The sequence below is a fragment of the Plutella xylostella genome, chromosome Z (genome assembly GCF_932276165.1).
Source record: "Plutella xylostella chromosome Z, ilPluXylo3.1, whole genome shotgun sequence".
NCBI classification, from domain to species: Eukaryota; Metazoa; Arthropoda; class Insecta; order Lepidoptera; family Plutellidae; genus Plutella; species Plutella xylostella.
In genome coordinates, this window is record NC_064012.1 from 14742829 (window position 1) to 14761110 (window position 18282).

Sequence of the window (18282 nt, forward strand, 5' to 3'; positions counted from 1 at the left end):
GTCAACTTGTTATCGAGTCATTAATTAACCGGTAGGTAGGCAGGTAAACAATGCAAATAAATAGTATGTACATAAAAGGTATGCAGTTATGTATGATACAGTAAGTTTGGGTTCTCAGTATTGTTTACTTTGTATTTTAACAAAATAACATTTAACTAAGTAGCTATTATGTAACCTTAGTGTGCTTATTATGTAAGTACTATAGGGCCTATGAGTACTAATGTACCTAATAGGTGCTATTATTTTTCATTAGTTAATTCTAAATGACCCATGGCTTATATTCTTAACATGTAAGTAAATACGTTTAGTGATATTGATCTAAAAAAGATCTGTACTTATTTATTATGCAAGAAATTCCTTGGCAGTATCATTTTATTTACAACAAAGGTATTTGTAACGTTTGAACACCATTCCGATAGCAATATTTTATCGCTTTTGTGATTTTCTCAGCAAGTAAACAAGCATGGTGGTACCTTTTTAGAAACCGGATTTTTTTGTTTGGAGTATAAATTGATAAGGTACTCACGATTACCCTTCGTCGCCAGTTTGTGGGGTTCACTATTACGGCACTAACACACGCGTTCGTTGTATAATAATATCGGGATGGTCTAGGTGCAATGCGACCGCTCCGCTCGGCGGCTAGGTGACGAATGCCCCCACCCGCCGTTACGTCGGGTCGCCTGCATAGTCCATACCAACTTACTCATTAGTGGTAAACACCACAATCGCCATGTTTTTTTAGCAGTCTGAATGGACTACTAGTTAGTTATGATGTGGTGAGCGCTGTCGCCGTAGCTCCATGATACGTGACAGAGAAATATGATCGAAGATTCAAGGCAGTGCGGAACCAGACGCAGTTTTCAGAAGCAGCGGTAGGTAGCCTGTATTGATGGGTGGTGTGGTGGGAAGGTGGATTGTTTATGGCGGTGTCGATGCGTGTGACGGCAGTACAGATCTAATGTTGTGAACTTTTGTTACTGGTCTCTTTGCATAGAGCAGTAACTAGTATAAGATCCGTGCTTCTGGTTCTTCTGAGTTGATCTGAAAATAGTGTGACAATGCGGTGGACTGTGACTGTGTCTAGCGTGAGTGTGCTGGTTCTAGATTGTGTTTCTATGAGTCCGACTCGACTGTGAATCCAAGATGGCGGCTTGCTACCGAAGACTGCGTGCGAACAATGTGCCGGATGGATGACACAGTGGCTGATGCTGACTACTCGCTCGTCCTTACCTGCGTCTACTTCTACAAGCTATTGCGTAAGTACTACAAGCTTCATTACATAGATTAGTATTCTCTGTTACGGAGCTACGACCAGCTCTGGTTATCGACACCAACACCAATTCCTTATCCTAACAATCTCAATCACGACATCTATTCCAACGCTAAATCCGCTACCTATTCGGGAGACGATCGAATCAGCCACCATGTCACCAGTTCCAAATACAAACTGGTACCTCGGAAGAAGGACTAGAGCGGGTTGGAGAAGTGTCCGGCGCGGTGGGCGTGGCGGTGCGCGCGCGCGAACTCGCGCCGGCCCACCTGCTGGTCCGGGAAGGGCAGCGCGAGCAGCGTGTACCAGCGCGACGGCAGCTCGCGCACCGGCGGCGGGCTGCGCTTGCTGCTGCCGCTGCATAGCAACACACTTTACACGAACTGGACCGCAAACGGTGCAAGGAGTTTGAGCCTCCCCACTTCAGAGTTTGGTTCTGGATTTATGACTTCCGCAGCGCAGAGTTTGAGCACTCTCGAGTCTGGCTTCAACAGCGACCGATAGGCGTCTTGCCTGGTCAATGCAAGAGCATTCGCAATCAGCCGAAAGCCGACAGATATCGGTCATCATGCAGAACCCTTGATTTGAGTTAGCCTTTGGTACCTACTTGGTGTTGACAAACTTGGTCCTCATATTGGAGGGAGAATTACTGTAAAACGCCTGATGGTTCTCCTTCTGACATTGGGTTTATGACTTGGATCATTGGAGACATGGTAGGTGCCTATCTTTACTTTGAGTTTATGTACCTAATGAACCCTGAGTTTCATGAATCAGAACACCTTCAGGTAGATGAGTACTAAACCGTACCCTATACAACCCCAATAAATTGAATATTTATTTGGCAACTTTTGGCGCACATCCCAATCTCCACGTTAATCATTAGTAGCTTTAGTTCATTAGTGGGCACCCCAATACCATTATCCATGCCTCACCTTTTGACCAGTATGACGATGGTTGTGAGTATCGCGGCGAGGAACACCATGGCTCCGAAGGCTCCCAGGGCCACGACTGCCCCGATGCTGAGGCGAGCCCCCGCTGGCTCTCGACGCTCGCCGTCCACTGAGAGCGGCACGTTCACTCGAGGCGTCTGCTCGGCGCGGATGTTGTTGCCGCTGCCCAGGATCTGTGGGGAGACGAGGGGGGAATTATTAAATGAAAAACACTTTCGGAGAGGGTACTTTGAAATAGGGACTAGAAATTCCATCTTCATAAATATAAGGCGACAGCCTGATTGGCAACACTCAGCTTGGTTTTTTTGGGGTACACTACATAAATCCGAATTACTTTTTTACGAATATGAAAATAACGATTTTTAAAATTACGAATTTCATAATTCCGAATAATTCACAATCCCGAATTTTAAGTTTCCGAATAACGATAATCACGAATAGTTAATAAACGAAATTTCAAACAACATATTTATTAAAATGACGAAAGTCAATTTTCCGAATATTATTATTTCGATGTTTTAAAAGTACGACTTTTTATTATATCGAATTGTTAAAATTACGAATCCCGAAGTTTTAATATTCCGAAAATACAAATTCCCGAATGTATCTTAGTTAACAAGAAATAGTTATTAAGAATAGTGTGTTTATTAACAGCATAATCCGTATACAATTTAACAATATTTTTTAAGCTATATTATTTGAGACGCTCCGCTCCGCTTCGCTGCGCTCCGCTTTGTTTTCGATATCTATGTGCACCTAACACGCTCCTCCTCGCTTTGCTCGTCGTCGCACCTATCTGATTTAGGTCCTAAGGTTTTTTAAGGTTAAACACCGTAAAAATCCGAGCAATTTTATTGCTTTGTTGTGTTACTTAACAGTAAATACTACAAATAGTTTTCTACTTACAATATTTTAACTCTATATTTGAAACGCTCCGCTCCGCTTCGCTGCGCTCCGCTCCGCTTCGCTGCGCTCCGCTTTGTTTTTCAATATCTATGTGCACCTAACACGCTCCTCCTCGCTTTGCTCGTCGTCGCACCTACCTTTAGGTTTAGGTCCTAAGGTTTTTAAGGTTAAACACCATAAAATTCCGAGCAATTGTTTTGCTCTATATTTGAAACGCTCCGCTTTGTTTTTCAATATCTATGTGCACCTAACACGCTCCTCCTCGCTTTGCTCGTCGTCGCACCTATCTTTAGGTTTTGGGTCTAAGGTTTTTAAGACGTTTATGTTTTTTTGTCAAAATCACGAATTATCACATTTTCGATCGGGATTTGAATTTTTCGTGATTATAATAAATCGGTATTTTATTTTTCGTAAGCTTAAGTAATCGTATTTTTTGACGTTCGTGTATTTGACAATCGTAATAACAAATCTTCGTGATTATAATATTCGAAATTATAATTTACGTGATTTTTAGAATTCGGCATTTAAAAAAATCGGTATTGCAATATTTCGTAAATTACATATTCGGTGTTTTCAAATTCGGAAAAAAGTTTTTCGGAATATTTGGGTGTTCCCGTTTTTATGGCATCAGGAGCGTTAGGACATTTTAAGAACAGATGTATGTACAAGGAAAGTTGTAGTTAGCGCTAGAGCTGCATGGTGTATTCGTCGTACCTGATTCTCTCTCGGATGCGACGCCACAATAATATGCGGGACATGGCTGGCGGGCGACTCCTTCGAATCAGTGACTTTCCGTTCAGGAGGCCGCTCGTATCTCGTGGACACTTCGGGTCTTTCCGTCGTGGGCTTCGGGCGGTTCCGCTTGGAGTCGGCGGTGGAGAATGGGGTTGGTGATGAGGGGCGCGGGCGAGGGCGGGTGGGAAGCACGAGGCGAGGGGTGGTGGGCGGCGGGGTGGTTGGAGGGGCCAGGGTTGTTGTTGTAGTGGAGGTTGTGGTAGATGTTGACGTCACTGGGCGCTCTTCCGCTGTGGAGTTAGAACCAGGTTGTTAGCAAAGGGAATATTGAACGAGATCGGTAATAATGCAGCTATACAGCGAATTTAGAAATCGAAGGTACTGAAGCTGATATTTCCGCCCGGAATCAAAGCCATATCAAGACAAGAAAAGAGATGGCGGTAAGGGGGCAATAGGTAGAAAACATCACTCTTATAATTTTTTCTTCCCAACTGGACTGGATGTCAGGTTCTGCATAAGCGTCTGAACCAAACCATCTCTGCCATCTCTTAGACGCTATCTAATAGGGACTTGTCTCATCATCTGCAAAGCAACCAAGTCTCAACTCACGCAAGCATCTCGCAATGGGCTTGTCCCAGTGTCCGCTAGCGAGGCAGGCCACCCTCCGAGGCCCCACCAGCCGGTAGCCACGGGCGCAGGACACCTCGACCACTGAGCCGAACACACTGGTGTTGTGGCTGAGCGTCACCCGCCCGTTGGAGACCTCGCCCGGCGGCTCGCATTGGATTACTGAGGGGGGAGAAACATTATGCTGAGCAAAGGATACATTCGATAGGTAGGAAGTAAGGAACAGTCTAGGATATAGAAACGTGACTTAGCATTGTTACTTTGAGAGGGATCCGGTTATTTTCCCAGACTTGAGTTCAACAATATGTCTTATAAAAATATGGGGTAGGTTGCTCTTATCTACCCCACCTACTGTGATTTTATCACCTCTATCTCAGTAACGAAACGAACGATTCAAATCGATAGCGATCGATCGATCACGCGATTAACTAACTATATTCGAGCAGCGATTGTTGGTAGGTATAGTACCATATAGTACCGTATAGTTGCAACATGGCAAGTACATAACACATCCTATGTACTTAAGTATGTCGTGTTTTAAACAATGCGGAATTACCAGGATTTGTCATGAATCATCCTAAAATGGCATTATTCGTGTCGGACCTCGCTAATGTTTGTATGAATATTTCAACAGACAGTGGACAGAAACGCACGGCGCGTGAGTGACCAAAGATGGACGTCGTAGGCTTGTCTCAACTTTCACAACTACTACGAGTATAGAGGTAGATAGGGTATTTGAACTTGTACAATATACAATATACGAACTAAGGATTCTGTAGACTTTCTTTGCATTTAGGGTGTGCAAATATTTTAAGACGTTAACGTTCGGGTTGTTAAATTTTCAATAGACATAAATAATTATAAAGGTAAGTACATAGATCGTAGTTACTGGATCGACAATGAGATCAAATATTCCAGTTCGAAGTCCAACGTAGGTACCTACTTATTAATTTGAACGTCTATATTTTCATCATTGATAAAACGCAGTCAAAGCCTCCGATGGTCGACATACTTTCGCCAATCGTACTGTGTTACGCCTCTACCGTGTTTTATTATGTTTGGGATTGGTGCGGGATCAGCATGACCCGACATTTTTCATTTGAAACCCACTCGTACCTATATTTTTTTTATTTGTTAATCGGCTAGCGGATGATACGAGTAGGTTATATTATTATGTATATGCTGAGAACCCACTAAATATTTCCAATGACGAGTTCTCGAGTGGTAGGCCACTAGGTGTTGGACGTACCTACAGGTAGCGTGGTACGCACTTGACCACTATTATACCTACCGATGATCGCGGCAACGAACTCGCGAGCCTAAGGTCTAAACCGCCAATGGAGCACTTAAAAGTCAGCGGACTGGCAACCGGTGGATTTGCTCGCTGATTATAGATCTTCTTCAGATAGGTATTCAAGGCTCACTGCCACCTCAGCTTGCAGACATTAGTAGTTAATACGACAGGAGCTACAACATCTAGGTATACTCACTCTCGCAGCGCGGCGGGGGTCCGTTCCATCGCTCATCTATATCGCAGACTAGCCTCGCGCGGCCCGCCATCTCGTACCCGGGTTCACACGAGTACTGCACGTGGGACAGGTAGCTCACCGACCCGTTCAGGAGCACGTACGAGCCGTGCGGCACCTCCGCCGGGTACCCGCATTCTATGCCTGTTGGGTGGAAGGATTGAGTCAGAAGCTAGGAGAAGTAAAAGAGATGAAGCGGTGTTTAGACGATTCGAAGAGCATAATCGGTTTTAGAGCGCTTATATTGATCTCATATAAAATACAACCAATACACACAATTAACTAGGCTAATTGGCTGTCGTTTTTACACATAGTAAGAGAATCTGAACAGTAGGTACGATTTAAGTACTTCTTCTTAGTGAGCGAACGACAAACTAACAGAAGTAGCTAAATAATCAATATGGAAGAGGGGTAACCAGGTAAGATGCAATACTAACGTTTGCAAACCGGCGGGAACTCATCATAGAACCCTGTGTCGAGGCAGGTCCGCACGGTGGGCCCGACCAGCAGGTGACCTTCGTCGCAAGAGTACTCCACGCTGGTGCCCACCTCGAACGACTCTGAAGTCATGGTCGAGTTGGGCGGCTGCTCCGGACGACCGCACGCCTTGGGCTCTGGAGGAGAAGTGGCGGGTTAGGCGGGAAGTGGATGGGGTTGCGCTCAGCTTTGTTGGCTCAGGGTTGTGGTAAGATTTGTCTTTGGTACGCCATTGAATCTTGCTTCACCATTAGTTTTTTTTCATTGAGATTGAGAGATGATTTTAAGGATATTTATTACATCCCACTCTTCATTGGTCCAAAGGTTCCTGGGCGTGGAAATTTTGGAATTCAAAGTTTACTGGCTGTAAATAATGAACTTAGATCCCTCACCCTACTGAACATGTTACATACAAAAATGAAAGCATAACTTCGCGCACCACAATCCAAACACAAATTTCGCTCGCAACGCACTTCGCAAAGCTAAAGACATGTAAAAAAACTTCAAATCAACTTACGGTGCTGACAGATGTAGTTGAGCCTGGCGTTGCAGTCGGTATCGGCCCACAGCCAGCCCTTGCTGCCGTCGAACCGGGCGCAGCCCTCGCCGCCGCCGGGGGCGCTCCAGAAGGACACCGTGATGTCGTTGCCGTTCACCCACTTCCAGTTGTTGGAGTCTTGCGTGTCGCGGACTGCGCCCATCCAGTACTGACTGCTGCTGTCGCTTCTGCAGACGAGAGGTATGGTCAGATAGGGGAAGATTTATGGGGCATAGAGGAAAGAGTAACAGGGCCATCGTTTATACAGGTTGCATTTCAACCTACCGTTGACAAGCTATAAATAGCAGTTATTATATGTACTCTTATGAATATCACAGCGCAGGTTTGAGCAGTAGATTGATGGTGGTATGGGATCTGATTAAAATGATTATAAAATGCACAGTTGTGGTGGATGAGGTGAATATTATGATTGTGTCTGTTGACTTGCTGAGAGGTACATGCTCAATGTAAGGGCCTATGTAGGTATAGTACATATATGTCCATAAATTCAATTGTGTGTGTATCTATAGTAAATGCATTGCAAAAGTATAATTTCTGAATGTATGGTAGTATTAAATTTCGCAGACGGAGAACTAGGCAGTAAACAGCGCAGCATTTTAGTCGTTCACATTACAGGACAAATAGGTAAGTACTCGTATGTATCTAACAATCGCCAAATGCCATTTATCAATCATTGGTGTTAACTTCGCAAGCCATTGCCGCATACCATGCAACGGATGATTACCTACAGCACCTAGAGTATAGGTGCGTACAATCCAAACATCGCAATGCGGTGACAATCACGTTGCAACACTTCGGAATAATTCGCTAGCAACCCTGAAAGTATACTTACATTCGTCGATGATAGTGTTAAGAGTAGGTATGATGTTTGTAAAATATATAAGTCTAAGTATACTTGGACTTGGTGTCTACTCATATTTAGTCAGGTCAAAGAAACCATAGTGAAGCAACGTTTACGTTAAAACGTAACATCCTAGGAAAAACGCTTCAACAATGTTACCAGGATGTTTCGTAAAGGTTTGCGAGGTTTGATTGGCGCCCGCATCAGCGGCCATCAGCGATCAATGCGCGTACGCAAGAGAGGGCCTACCCCGGAGACTCGACTGAGGAAACACTACCGCTAGAAGCAGCCGTGGATTGGCAGCTAGGTAAAACGTGGCGTTCGTAAAGCCAGAGTGCTCGCCCTGTCCCGTTGTGCGACATCGGTCATTCTGCAAGTATAACGGAGTGTCTCGGCGTACGGGACTCACACGCGTCGTCATCCATCCATCATGCCGCGGAGGCCTGGCCCGGACACCCAGCGAGTGTATGCAAACCCGCTGTAGTGATCGCCGCGCCCCACGCAAACACCGTACGCGATGGAGCGCGCGGAATGAGTGCGATAACGGACGCGCAACATTCTCACTATTACTTGCATTGTACTGTAAATTGGAACTCATAAACACCTGTGCCCATTCCAATTTCAATATGCAATATGATATCTATAATTACAAACAGATCGTTCGTCTTACGAATCTACGTAACAAAACGAAAAGAAGCGCGGGGGACCGCTATCCAAAATAGTCGGCCCACTTTCACCCACGCGATAAAACCATCAATTTGACGCGCACATTTCAAACTATAATATTATACACAAATGACGAGACACAGGTAAATGCATTCGCCGTGAGAGTTTTACTTCCTTATGTAGCTATTCGCTTCGCAGATGAGACAAGGTAGATTAGGTACTTAAAGAGATTATGAAGGTTTATATACCTGTGTCGCCTCCACAGCTCCCAGGAGATGAATCCCTGCAGCGCGGGGTTGCTCTCGTCCACCAAGGTTCCCCCTCGCGAGCGGCAGAAGGCGAGTGAATCTCTGAAGTCGGCCGGCTGCCGGTCATAGAAGATGTAGCACTTCCCGTTGTATGTAGCCGTGCTGCCGGGGGGCTGGTCACGGAACTGGGGACAGCGCTCGATAGGAAGAGCCTGGTCGGTGTACACGAAGGCTTCGCAGATGGAGAGTTGGCTCGGAGTCGAAGCTTCTAGGTGCACGCTGACGAAGGCGCCGGGCATGGGCGGGTTGCACGGCAGGAACAGCGGCTGCCCCTCCTCGATGAAGCCGGTGAAGCGGTTGCAGACCGGGTTGGTGCCCAGGTCCGGGCGGTTGTTCCCCACGCGCACCACGATCACCGCCGGCTTGTTCGCTCCTGCAGACAGACGAGGGGTTAAAGTGAGGTAACAGAGACACTTCCGGACAGAGGTGCGAGATTGAATAAGTCGCGTAGTAATGTAGTGTTTTCTATCCGCGTGATTATGCGGTTTTAGCATTCAATCAATTTGAATATCATTAAGATTTTACATAAAACTGCGAGATTTATTCTCTTGTAACCGACATCTGCATTTATTCAATCTCGCCGCATCCGTTATTATTCGATCGCGTCTTGCGCGTGCGCGTGCAACCGGTAATTCTTTTGATATTCGCACAATAGGCTGTGCGACATAACAAATTATGTCTTTTAATTTAATAAAGAGTCGTGTGGCATCTTTCTATTGTGGGGAACTTTCGTGGCGGCTGTCGAGACGCGGGGAACTTTCACTGACAAGTTGCGATTTGGGGGCGCTCAAGCTTATCCACAATCGGTGGATAATTCCGAGGGTTTGACGGAGGCGCTCTCTCCGCGCGGTATCCAGGACAGACAAACCTGTTGCTCGCTTGTTGACATCGCCGGCTTTTAGAAATTCTGCTGTCTGTTCTTACTTCCGAGATAGCTATTAACGCTGATTTATTTGTAGTCAGGTCTAGCTGATTATCTAATCAATGCGAACACTTTTTGCCAACTTCAACCTAACACACGAATGTCAAAACCCACCTTCGATGCGCAAAGCGCTCTTATCGCACGAATGCCGGTTACCGTTAATAGAAAATAAAAACCCGTGGTTACACCACGTCACGGAGTAGTGGAGAGCTATTAATTATTGTAACATTTAGCACCTGAGGGCGCGCGTCACGCCTGGGGGGCAACTGGAGCGCCATCTTGATGCCGAGAACAGGAACTTTCTTAGTAATTGGCACTCGCGAGCATGTGGGAACCGCCGAGTGTCGCGACAGTTGACGGTTTATTTGCGAAGTGGGCAATGTGTAAAGTATACTCCTTGAGTGGAGATATTCAATTTCTTCACCTACTTGACTGTGTGTGTATATCTATCTAGGTACTTGACATGCTTGATGGTTGAGTAGAGCTTGCTAATTAGACCTCTACGCAACTTTATAGCCAGAGCTTTGGTAGCTACATCTCTACTCTATGTATAATGTAATGTAGCTACCTAAGTCAGGGATCTAAATCTTAAGGCTAGGAATATGTATTACAAATGGCTTTTTCGAGTATCATGTAGGTACCTACACAAGCAGCATTCATTCTGAGATTTCTGAGTCTAGAATCTTTTTCAGCGTTTTGGTAAATAAACAACAGATAGGTAGTTACGCTTGCACATACGAATATAGTAGAGCATCTCGATGTGCAATGTGTTTAATCATTATTTTGATTTCGGGCCACCTGTATCCTGATAATTTTCAGTACATCTACTATTACTACAGTAACTTCTTCATCAACTCACCACAACAAGGCTTCCCGAAGTCCAGCCTCACCAGCTGCACCATATAAGGCTCGAGCAGGTTGACGTACCACCAGGGCACCCTCTCTGGCGCGGTCAGGGTGCAGGTGTCGGCGCTGAAGACAGCCGAGGTGGACCCGTCCAGCGCCCGCTGTGGGACGCCCCCCGCCTCGGTGGAGGCTTGCATCGGGGCCTTGCCCGCTGCCACGTTTAGCACTGTTGTGGTGGAAGGTAAACAGGAATTAAGTAGGTATATATTATTCTTCAATGTTCTATTATTTATTTATTTATTTTAACACTTTATTCTACACAAAAACATAATAACATAACACAGTAAAAGACAAACACAGTAACAGCCAACCTTTGTTGGTGGATAAAAGAGTTACTTACGAGCTATTAAGATTATTATTATTATTATTTCTATGATTATCATTGGTTACTTTGGACTTAGTTTAGTTATTTCATATGTAGTTACCTCGTAAATGTAACAGTCGTATAGATTTTCTGTGTCTAAATGATATATACATCTTGAGTTGGTTTTAGTTGTAGGTCTAGTTGAGGGTAAACAGGGATTGTTTGTATAGTGTCTCGGATGTTTCTTAATATTGGTAGATTTAGATCGATACAAGTCTTTATGTTTCAGCATAAGTAGTATCTAAATGTAAATTCAGCTGTATTAGAAGGTATCTTATTTCTATAATGTACTTATCATTAATTCATTTCATCAGGTATTCCACACGATATTACATTCCTATGTTTAAACTCTGCATCTGTGACGGTAGCAATACCGATCTGTAAATATATCAGTTGTACAACTCCATCGCACAAGAATATGATTCGGCCGTATGTGTAGTTGTGTCAAACTTAAACTTTCATGAAACCCATACTTTACCTACTCATTAATGCATAGATTTTTTTTTGTTGTTTTAATATTTTAAGATTGCCGTTAACTAGGTATTATCTTATATGTAAACATTTACTAACGAACAAACCCGAATCGCATTCTTTGAGCTATCGGAGTGTAACTGCAAGATTATGCAAGTAAGTAGAAGTTAATGATCCATAACATTTGTTTGCACTTATTATAACACAGAACACGTTTGTTATTATGACGATCGCTCATGCTAGGAATTGTAAACTGTATTTTTATGAGCGGTCTAACTGAACTTTACAGATGTAGGGTAAATTTAACTACAGATACTTAAACTGAAACGATACTTTATGTAAGTACTATATCATCGGTCAGCTTATTGGGTTATCAGCATATTATTATATTATTAATTTCAGTTGTACCTATACCTACTAACGACTGCGGGAAAGTATCGTTGCATTTAAAATTTTGTGTTGATCAATAACTTGGTCCCTGCGTATTTTTTAGGGCATGCAAGTAGGTCTGAAGACCTATTTAGGTATATCATTGCAATTAATGTAGATTAAGGGCATCTCAGCTCAGAGAAGTAAAATTCCTCGACTAGAATCGAATATCAAGCCTTCGGTTTTAGGGCTTTAATCAGACTATTACTGTTCAGTTGGCCAGCTATTTGACTTTAACTGGATTTATTATTGGGCGAGGTGTCTGCACACAACGGACTGGCCCCCCGGAGGCTTGTCATTCGCTATTCACTGCTCCACTTGTCGCTGATAACTACGTGCCATTGCGTACGCTACGTAGAGAGTACGGACAGCAACAATAAACGCATAAGTAAAGATAAAAGATAAAAGATAAAATACTCTTTATTGCACACAAAAAGAAACAGTATTACTAACATGAACAGAAAATAAATAGCACAATCGGCGGCCTTATCACTAAAAGTAATCTCTTCCAGACAACCAAATTGAAAGGACATAGAAATAATGAAAAAGGGTAGCGTGTGAAAATAAGAGATATTTATAAACTACATTAATATAAAGTATAAACGATATGTAAATACCTACATATAATAATATATAAAACCTACATAGTTAATAATAAATAAGTTCTACGGTCACGAGCAATGAAATATAGTTCCCCTCACTAAATGCCAACCGATATCAAACGACCCCAATTTTTTCAAATATTGAATTTAAATTTATAAACAAAATATTAACATTTTAGTTGGTAGTATTCTGATGCGCTATTAAATTCAATATTGCAGACGGATGATTTTCTGACTGGAACTTTTTCATCGCCCGTGAGTGTACTTCAAGTGTAGTGTGTGAGGACCGGAAGAGATGGCGTGATAGGGAAGAGGCTTATACCCAGCAGTGGGCAGATACGGGCTGATAATGATGATGATGAGTGTACTTCAGTTTATGTTGCCTTTTCATAAATTTACAAGCGTCGATCGCTAAACTCAAGAGAGAAGGCGGGTCTTTTGACTTGGATGGCGAGGAGATCACAGTATGGTGGCCAAGAGACGAGTTATTTCATAGAGTTGCGGAAAATCTATGGATAAGAGCGGCATAAAACCGTAAAAGTTCACGTATCTACCAAATGCTACTCTACACAAAAGAAGACCGATTGTAGTCCAGGAAATTATAAAAGTAGCTGCACCAAACGACCCCAATTTTTTCAATTAAAAGTGCAAATTTTTTATTAATAAGTTTTAACTTCTTAAATATTATTGTTTGTAGTTCGTAATATCCTGATGCTCTAATAAATGTACTTTAATGTTGCAGAAGGCGTCATTAAGCTAGCCTTTTCCGATTACGAATAATTTGGTGCTTTTCTCAGAGTAACCTTTTCATTGCCCTGTGAGTGTAACTAATATACCTTGTATCTGTGCTTTTCACACCTGTATTGAATATCTTCATGCTGTCTGTACCTAGGTGTTCACAGTAATCTAAGTCGAGACCTGTAATACTAGGCATCAGTGTCATGAATTGATATTATGTATATAGGTACCTACTTTGCATTCCGTTATTGCCTTTAGATGGGGACACAGCAGCTGGACTAGGTCAAATTCATTCTATTTCTAGATATGTAAAGTAATTACCTACATTCTTAGCATTAAAGTAAAATTGTAGTACAGCTTTTAGGTGTGTGTACCTGAATAACGGTGTTAATAACTTATATACCTACCGGATAGGTACCTCTACATGAAATAGAAAATACTTATACATAAGTGTTTTGCAACATTTTATGCCATTAAATATACTTATTTTTATATAATTACTAGTAATTTATTACAACGTAATTACAACTATTCGAAACTTCTTTTTCACTATAATATTAAATCAAATATAATAATAGTTAAGTGCCTACTTAATAATTTAGTAGCGTGATGCAGGTGAGGTTGTCTGGGGTCAGTGCGGGTAGAAAACGTTCACTTTCCATCCTGAGAATTCCCGCCCATTACAGGTAGGTGTGTTTGTGTGGAACTTTAAATTTATTCCTTCATTCCATCTTTCGTTTACTTAGATAGTTTGTATTATTTTTAACCCTTGACGGAAAGGAGAGGTTTTATAAATTTTGCGTATCTCTGAGTAAAGTTTCTGTGTCTAGCGTAACTCCCAAACGAATGAAATGATTTTCGTTTTGTTTCTTTAGGGTGATAGGTATTTGTTACCCTGAGCCACCTTCTTAGCCATGTTTCGTGAAAATCGGTTTAGGTTCTAGTTCTAGTTATTTTGTGACTGACTGTGTTGAATGTCGGGTGGGTTATTTTAAGGCTCATGAAACGGACAAATCAGTATTTCCAAGACCACCTCTACCAATCCTCCTCAATCATTCATTAACTCCCTACAACTCAGTTTCACTGTCTCACAGGTGCTCTCATCACCATGTTTACACTTGCTTGCTACAGGTGGAGGGGGGAGGGGGGGTACCGGTGTGGAAGTGTGCCGGTAACGGTCCCGGCGACCTCGGGGCCTGTGACGTCACGCCACGTGCGCGGACGCCGGTTTGTGGCACTAGTGGTAGACTTGTCTCTGGTACACGAGATTGAAGTTGCGTGTTGTTGGCATATGTTCGTATCAAAACTCAAACTCAAACTCAAATTTTTTTATTCATCGTACAAATATAAAATTTTCTGATGAACGTCAATTTTTACAAATTACTCTCCGTTCGGATAAGGGGGGGCTCTTTCTGTCTAAGGAGAAGAACGGAGGCAAGAAACTCCTGAGCCATCTTTTCAAAAAAAGACTTAAAACTAGTTGGTATACAATACAATAGGAGTAAGAAGTGGGATGAATTTTGATTTTTGACACTCAACAGAATTGCGTACGTTTAAAATTTGAGCGCTGGTTGAGAACTGGTGGTTGGTCAAATTGATAAGAAACCGTTGAGTTTATAATTAAGCATTATGTACACCCGAGTCCGCGTTGTTCTATGCATTATGTATTTGATGTTCATTTGTTTCTTACTTATACTTATAAGTACTTAGTATATCATCTCACTTATCAATAGCTTAGCTTAGCAGAGCACCGTAAGGAATATAGAATAACGGTGCCTTACGTAACTTGGTACGAGAGCGTTATTAACTTATTATTCTGAGAGTAAGTTAGAAAAATACCCCTCTGTTATGTTAGCGTTATAGCAAACGCAACGTTGTGGCAGGTAATGGCTACATCCGTTATACTGCTTTGTTCATGTTTGTTTAAAAGATAACGATAAGTTAGCTATTAAACTATGAAGATTTAATATCAAACGTATGCCTGTCTACACTACAGTAGGTACTAAATAATAATGTTATTAAAGTGTGGTAATGTTTAATTGGATACTTGTATCCGGCCATAGTATTGTTCACTTGGCAAATATTAACTTTCAGAGATTACAATCAATCGAGGCCCGTCGACTGAAAAAGGCACGATAGATTAATTTGCAACAATTTATACACTTTTGTAATAATTTAGGAATTTTATGTAACACACATTGATTTATTTTTAGCATTTTGGACAATACAGAAACAAAATAGAATTGCGATATAATTTTGCTGAAAAAAGTGAATTTCTTTGCAAAAAGTGTGATTTTATAGGACAGTAGCTTTACGAGTATAGACCAGTTGATAACCGGAATCGAACTGGTGGAACTAGAATAGATAATTGAGCCCACCTGCCCAGGCTCTGTCTGCGCAGGGTTGCCACACACTGATGAGCTGACCACTGAAGATACTGTACAATATATCTATACATAGATAAGAGATACAGATAGCTAAGGGGTGGAATTTCATCAGCCCGTATTCCGTCCATTGCCGGATATCGCGATATCGCCACCAAATTCTGTCCTAGGCCTTTCAGCTACTATCGGTCGGTCCAGAGACCATACCGCGTTTTTATAGTGTCTGTGGCATTTATTTTTCTAAATTCCAATGAAGAGTATTTTAGAACAGCCATAGTAGTAACTTAGGTATTTATATTTTTCTGTAAAATAATGTATCTTTCACTTCCTGTCACCACCTAATCTAATCCAACCGACTGCAACTACGAATACACCTCACCAACCAAATCATCACGATCGTGATCGCGATAGCTATAGCACTCAAAATCGGTTCATCCGTCGACAGCCCTGCGCGTCGTTGGATCGGAACGCGCGCCCGACATCGCCGGACCGTTAGCGAATTAATCACCACCCGTACAGGTGCCCACTCGGCATGTGCGGCAGGTCATTGTGTTGCTGACTGTACTCGTAACTCGCACAGCGTCATGTGTGGGGTCATTGTGTTGCGGACTGTATTCGTAACTCGTGAAGATGCGTTGCGTTGGTGGTTTTTGGTGGTCGGTTGTTTTAGATATACTTAGCGATTTTTTAATATGAAATCTTTGAATATGAGGGATGCCTATGTTCAACAGTGGACGTCCTATGGCTGAGATGATGATGATGATTGATTAAGTAATAAGTAATCAATGAACGGTGGTGGTCTCGAGATCATGAACAGGATAGTTTATTTTACGGAGTTAGGGTAGAGGGTGGATTAAGAAGGCTGGCTATATTCAGCAGTGGAATATTACGTATGGATGAGGAAGTTGGTATTAATATAAGTTTAATTATAATTGAATTCTCCGAAAGAAGTCTTGTTAGTCAAGACTTTATAAATCATGATATAATATAACCTTTGCAATACCCTGCATAAACCAGACTTAGCCGGTGCAATCACAAAGCCTATCCCTGTTGAAGATTAATTAATTAAGTACTTACCTAATTACCTAGATTCCATAATTTTATGGATACAGCAATAAAATGACAGCACTTAAGTTCCCAGTGCAATTAGTTATACTAAAACATCATATTATACTTAAAGCGAAAGCCTCAACAGGATCATCAAATAACTTCAACCATCTCTTTAGTTCACCTTTTAAGGCACAGGTGCCCTAGAACTAGGGTCGTAGAGGTCTGAGAATACTCTACACAAGACCTTCTGATAATCATCTGGACTCTAGGTGAAAGTAAACATTAGTAAACAATGAACTTAACACTAAGTTGGAAAATAGTGACGTTATAAGATAATTTTAGGTAAGTCATTATATTATGTAGTTAATAATAGTTAATTGAAATAATTATAAAATACCTCTATCATTAATCAAGTATCACGAAAGAAGGAAATAAAGAAAATGATCCTTGCTGGTCGTAATTATTTATGTTTAACAGACGGACATACCTAGTTCCTGGGTTTTGGATTGATGGAATCTAAACCAGTCAAAAGTAATGGGATACTTTGAGATTAAACCTTCCATTATTTAGTCTAGGTGCTCCAGAAGTGAACTTTTTCAGGCTCAGTCTGTGTTAAAACACTTTAAACCAGAACTGTTACTATTTTGACATTACAATTACTAGGTACTTATTGAATTGCAGAAGCTGTAAGCTGTAACTGGCGTCACCGCCATACGGCACCGCCAGGGCGCAGTCACCAGCTTTCTGCAGAGAGAGTCGTGGGAGCTCAGCACAATCATTCTTCCGCTTTTTCGTAGCCATTCAGCTGCTCATGTGAAGTGATTTCACGACGAAGAAAGTAAAAGTGGGTCATGCTTGGAAACCGCGATTCAATGCCACCGGTTATCTTCGCTCATCTGTTTGACGGCATTGGCGTTGTTTTTTTTTATTTCGATTCGTCTATCGGCTGTGAAATTTGTTCGATGTTGATTAGGTATTGTTGTTTATTAACTTTTAAGCACTAAGTAGGTGTTAAAAGATGGCGAGTATTGTATTCCGATAGAGGGTGAATGAAAATAATTATTTATAGATCTATATTTAACCTACCTCTTTTAAGATATGACTATTTAGATACTCTTTTAAGAATCTGACCCAAAACAAAGCACTAATCAACTGAACCATTAAGCTAAACTTACATAAAACTATTCAGAACTAGGTTTATCTACCTGTACCTACATAGATCAATTGCTTTACCGCTAGGTGCCTGCTATAGCTTGTGCAAGCTCGATATGCACTGATATCTTGATATCAATACCCGTTATAACCATTTCTGCAGAACATGTCCCGATTACTGGAATGACATATGTAATTTGAGACGAGTCATCGCATTAATACCGACTTGTTTCAAGGAAAACGTTATTTTATAACGAGGCAAATAGGTAGAGTCACTGAGGCACGTGATATATGGTTTTCTATTAACGTAACGTAAGGTAGAGTAACTTAAATACAGAGTAATAATGATGCGCGCACGCACCGCGTAGCCTGTAGCGGTCGCTGTTGGATAAGTGTAAC

General features: G+C 42.0%; 2 protein-coding genes across 2 annotated transcripts in view; one reads left to right on the forward strand and one right to left on the reverse strand.

The window, feature by feature from the left end:
- The window catches only part of LOC125491255, a 34360-nt gene that overhangs the window by 6005 nt on the left and 10073 nt on the right, over positions 1 to 18282 (reverse strand). Inside the window, exons 3-10 of the mRNA XM_048632773.1 lie at positions 10647 to 10859; positions 8806 to 9238; positions 7009 to 7217; positions 6452 to 6628; positions 5979 to 6158; positions 4471 to 4650; positions 3841 to 4151; positions 2203 to 2393 (exon numbers count right to left, since the gene is read on the reverse strand). Coding sequence (XP_048488730.1) covers positions 2203 to 2393; positions 3841 to 4151; positions 4471 to 4650; positions 5979 to 6158; positions 6452 to 6628; positions 7009 to 7217; positions 8806 to 9238; positions 10647 to 10859 — 1894 coding nt within the window. The remainder of the gene's footprint in view (positions 1 to 2202; positions 2394 to 3840; positions 4152 to 4470; positions 4651 to 5978; positions 6159 to 6451; positions 6629 to 7008; positions 7218 to 8805; positions 9239 to 10646; positions 10860 to 18282) is intronic.
- Positions 885 to 18282, forward strand: part of LOC125491253 — a 56030-nt gene continuing 38632 nt past the window's right edge. Inside the window, exon 1 of the mRNA XM_048632771.1 lies at positions 885 to 1256. The gene's annotated coding sequence lies outside the window, so the exon portion shown is untranslated. The remainder of the gene's footprint in view (positions 1257 to 18282) is intronic.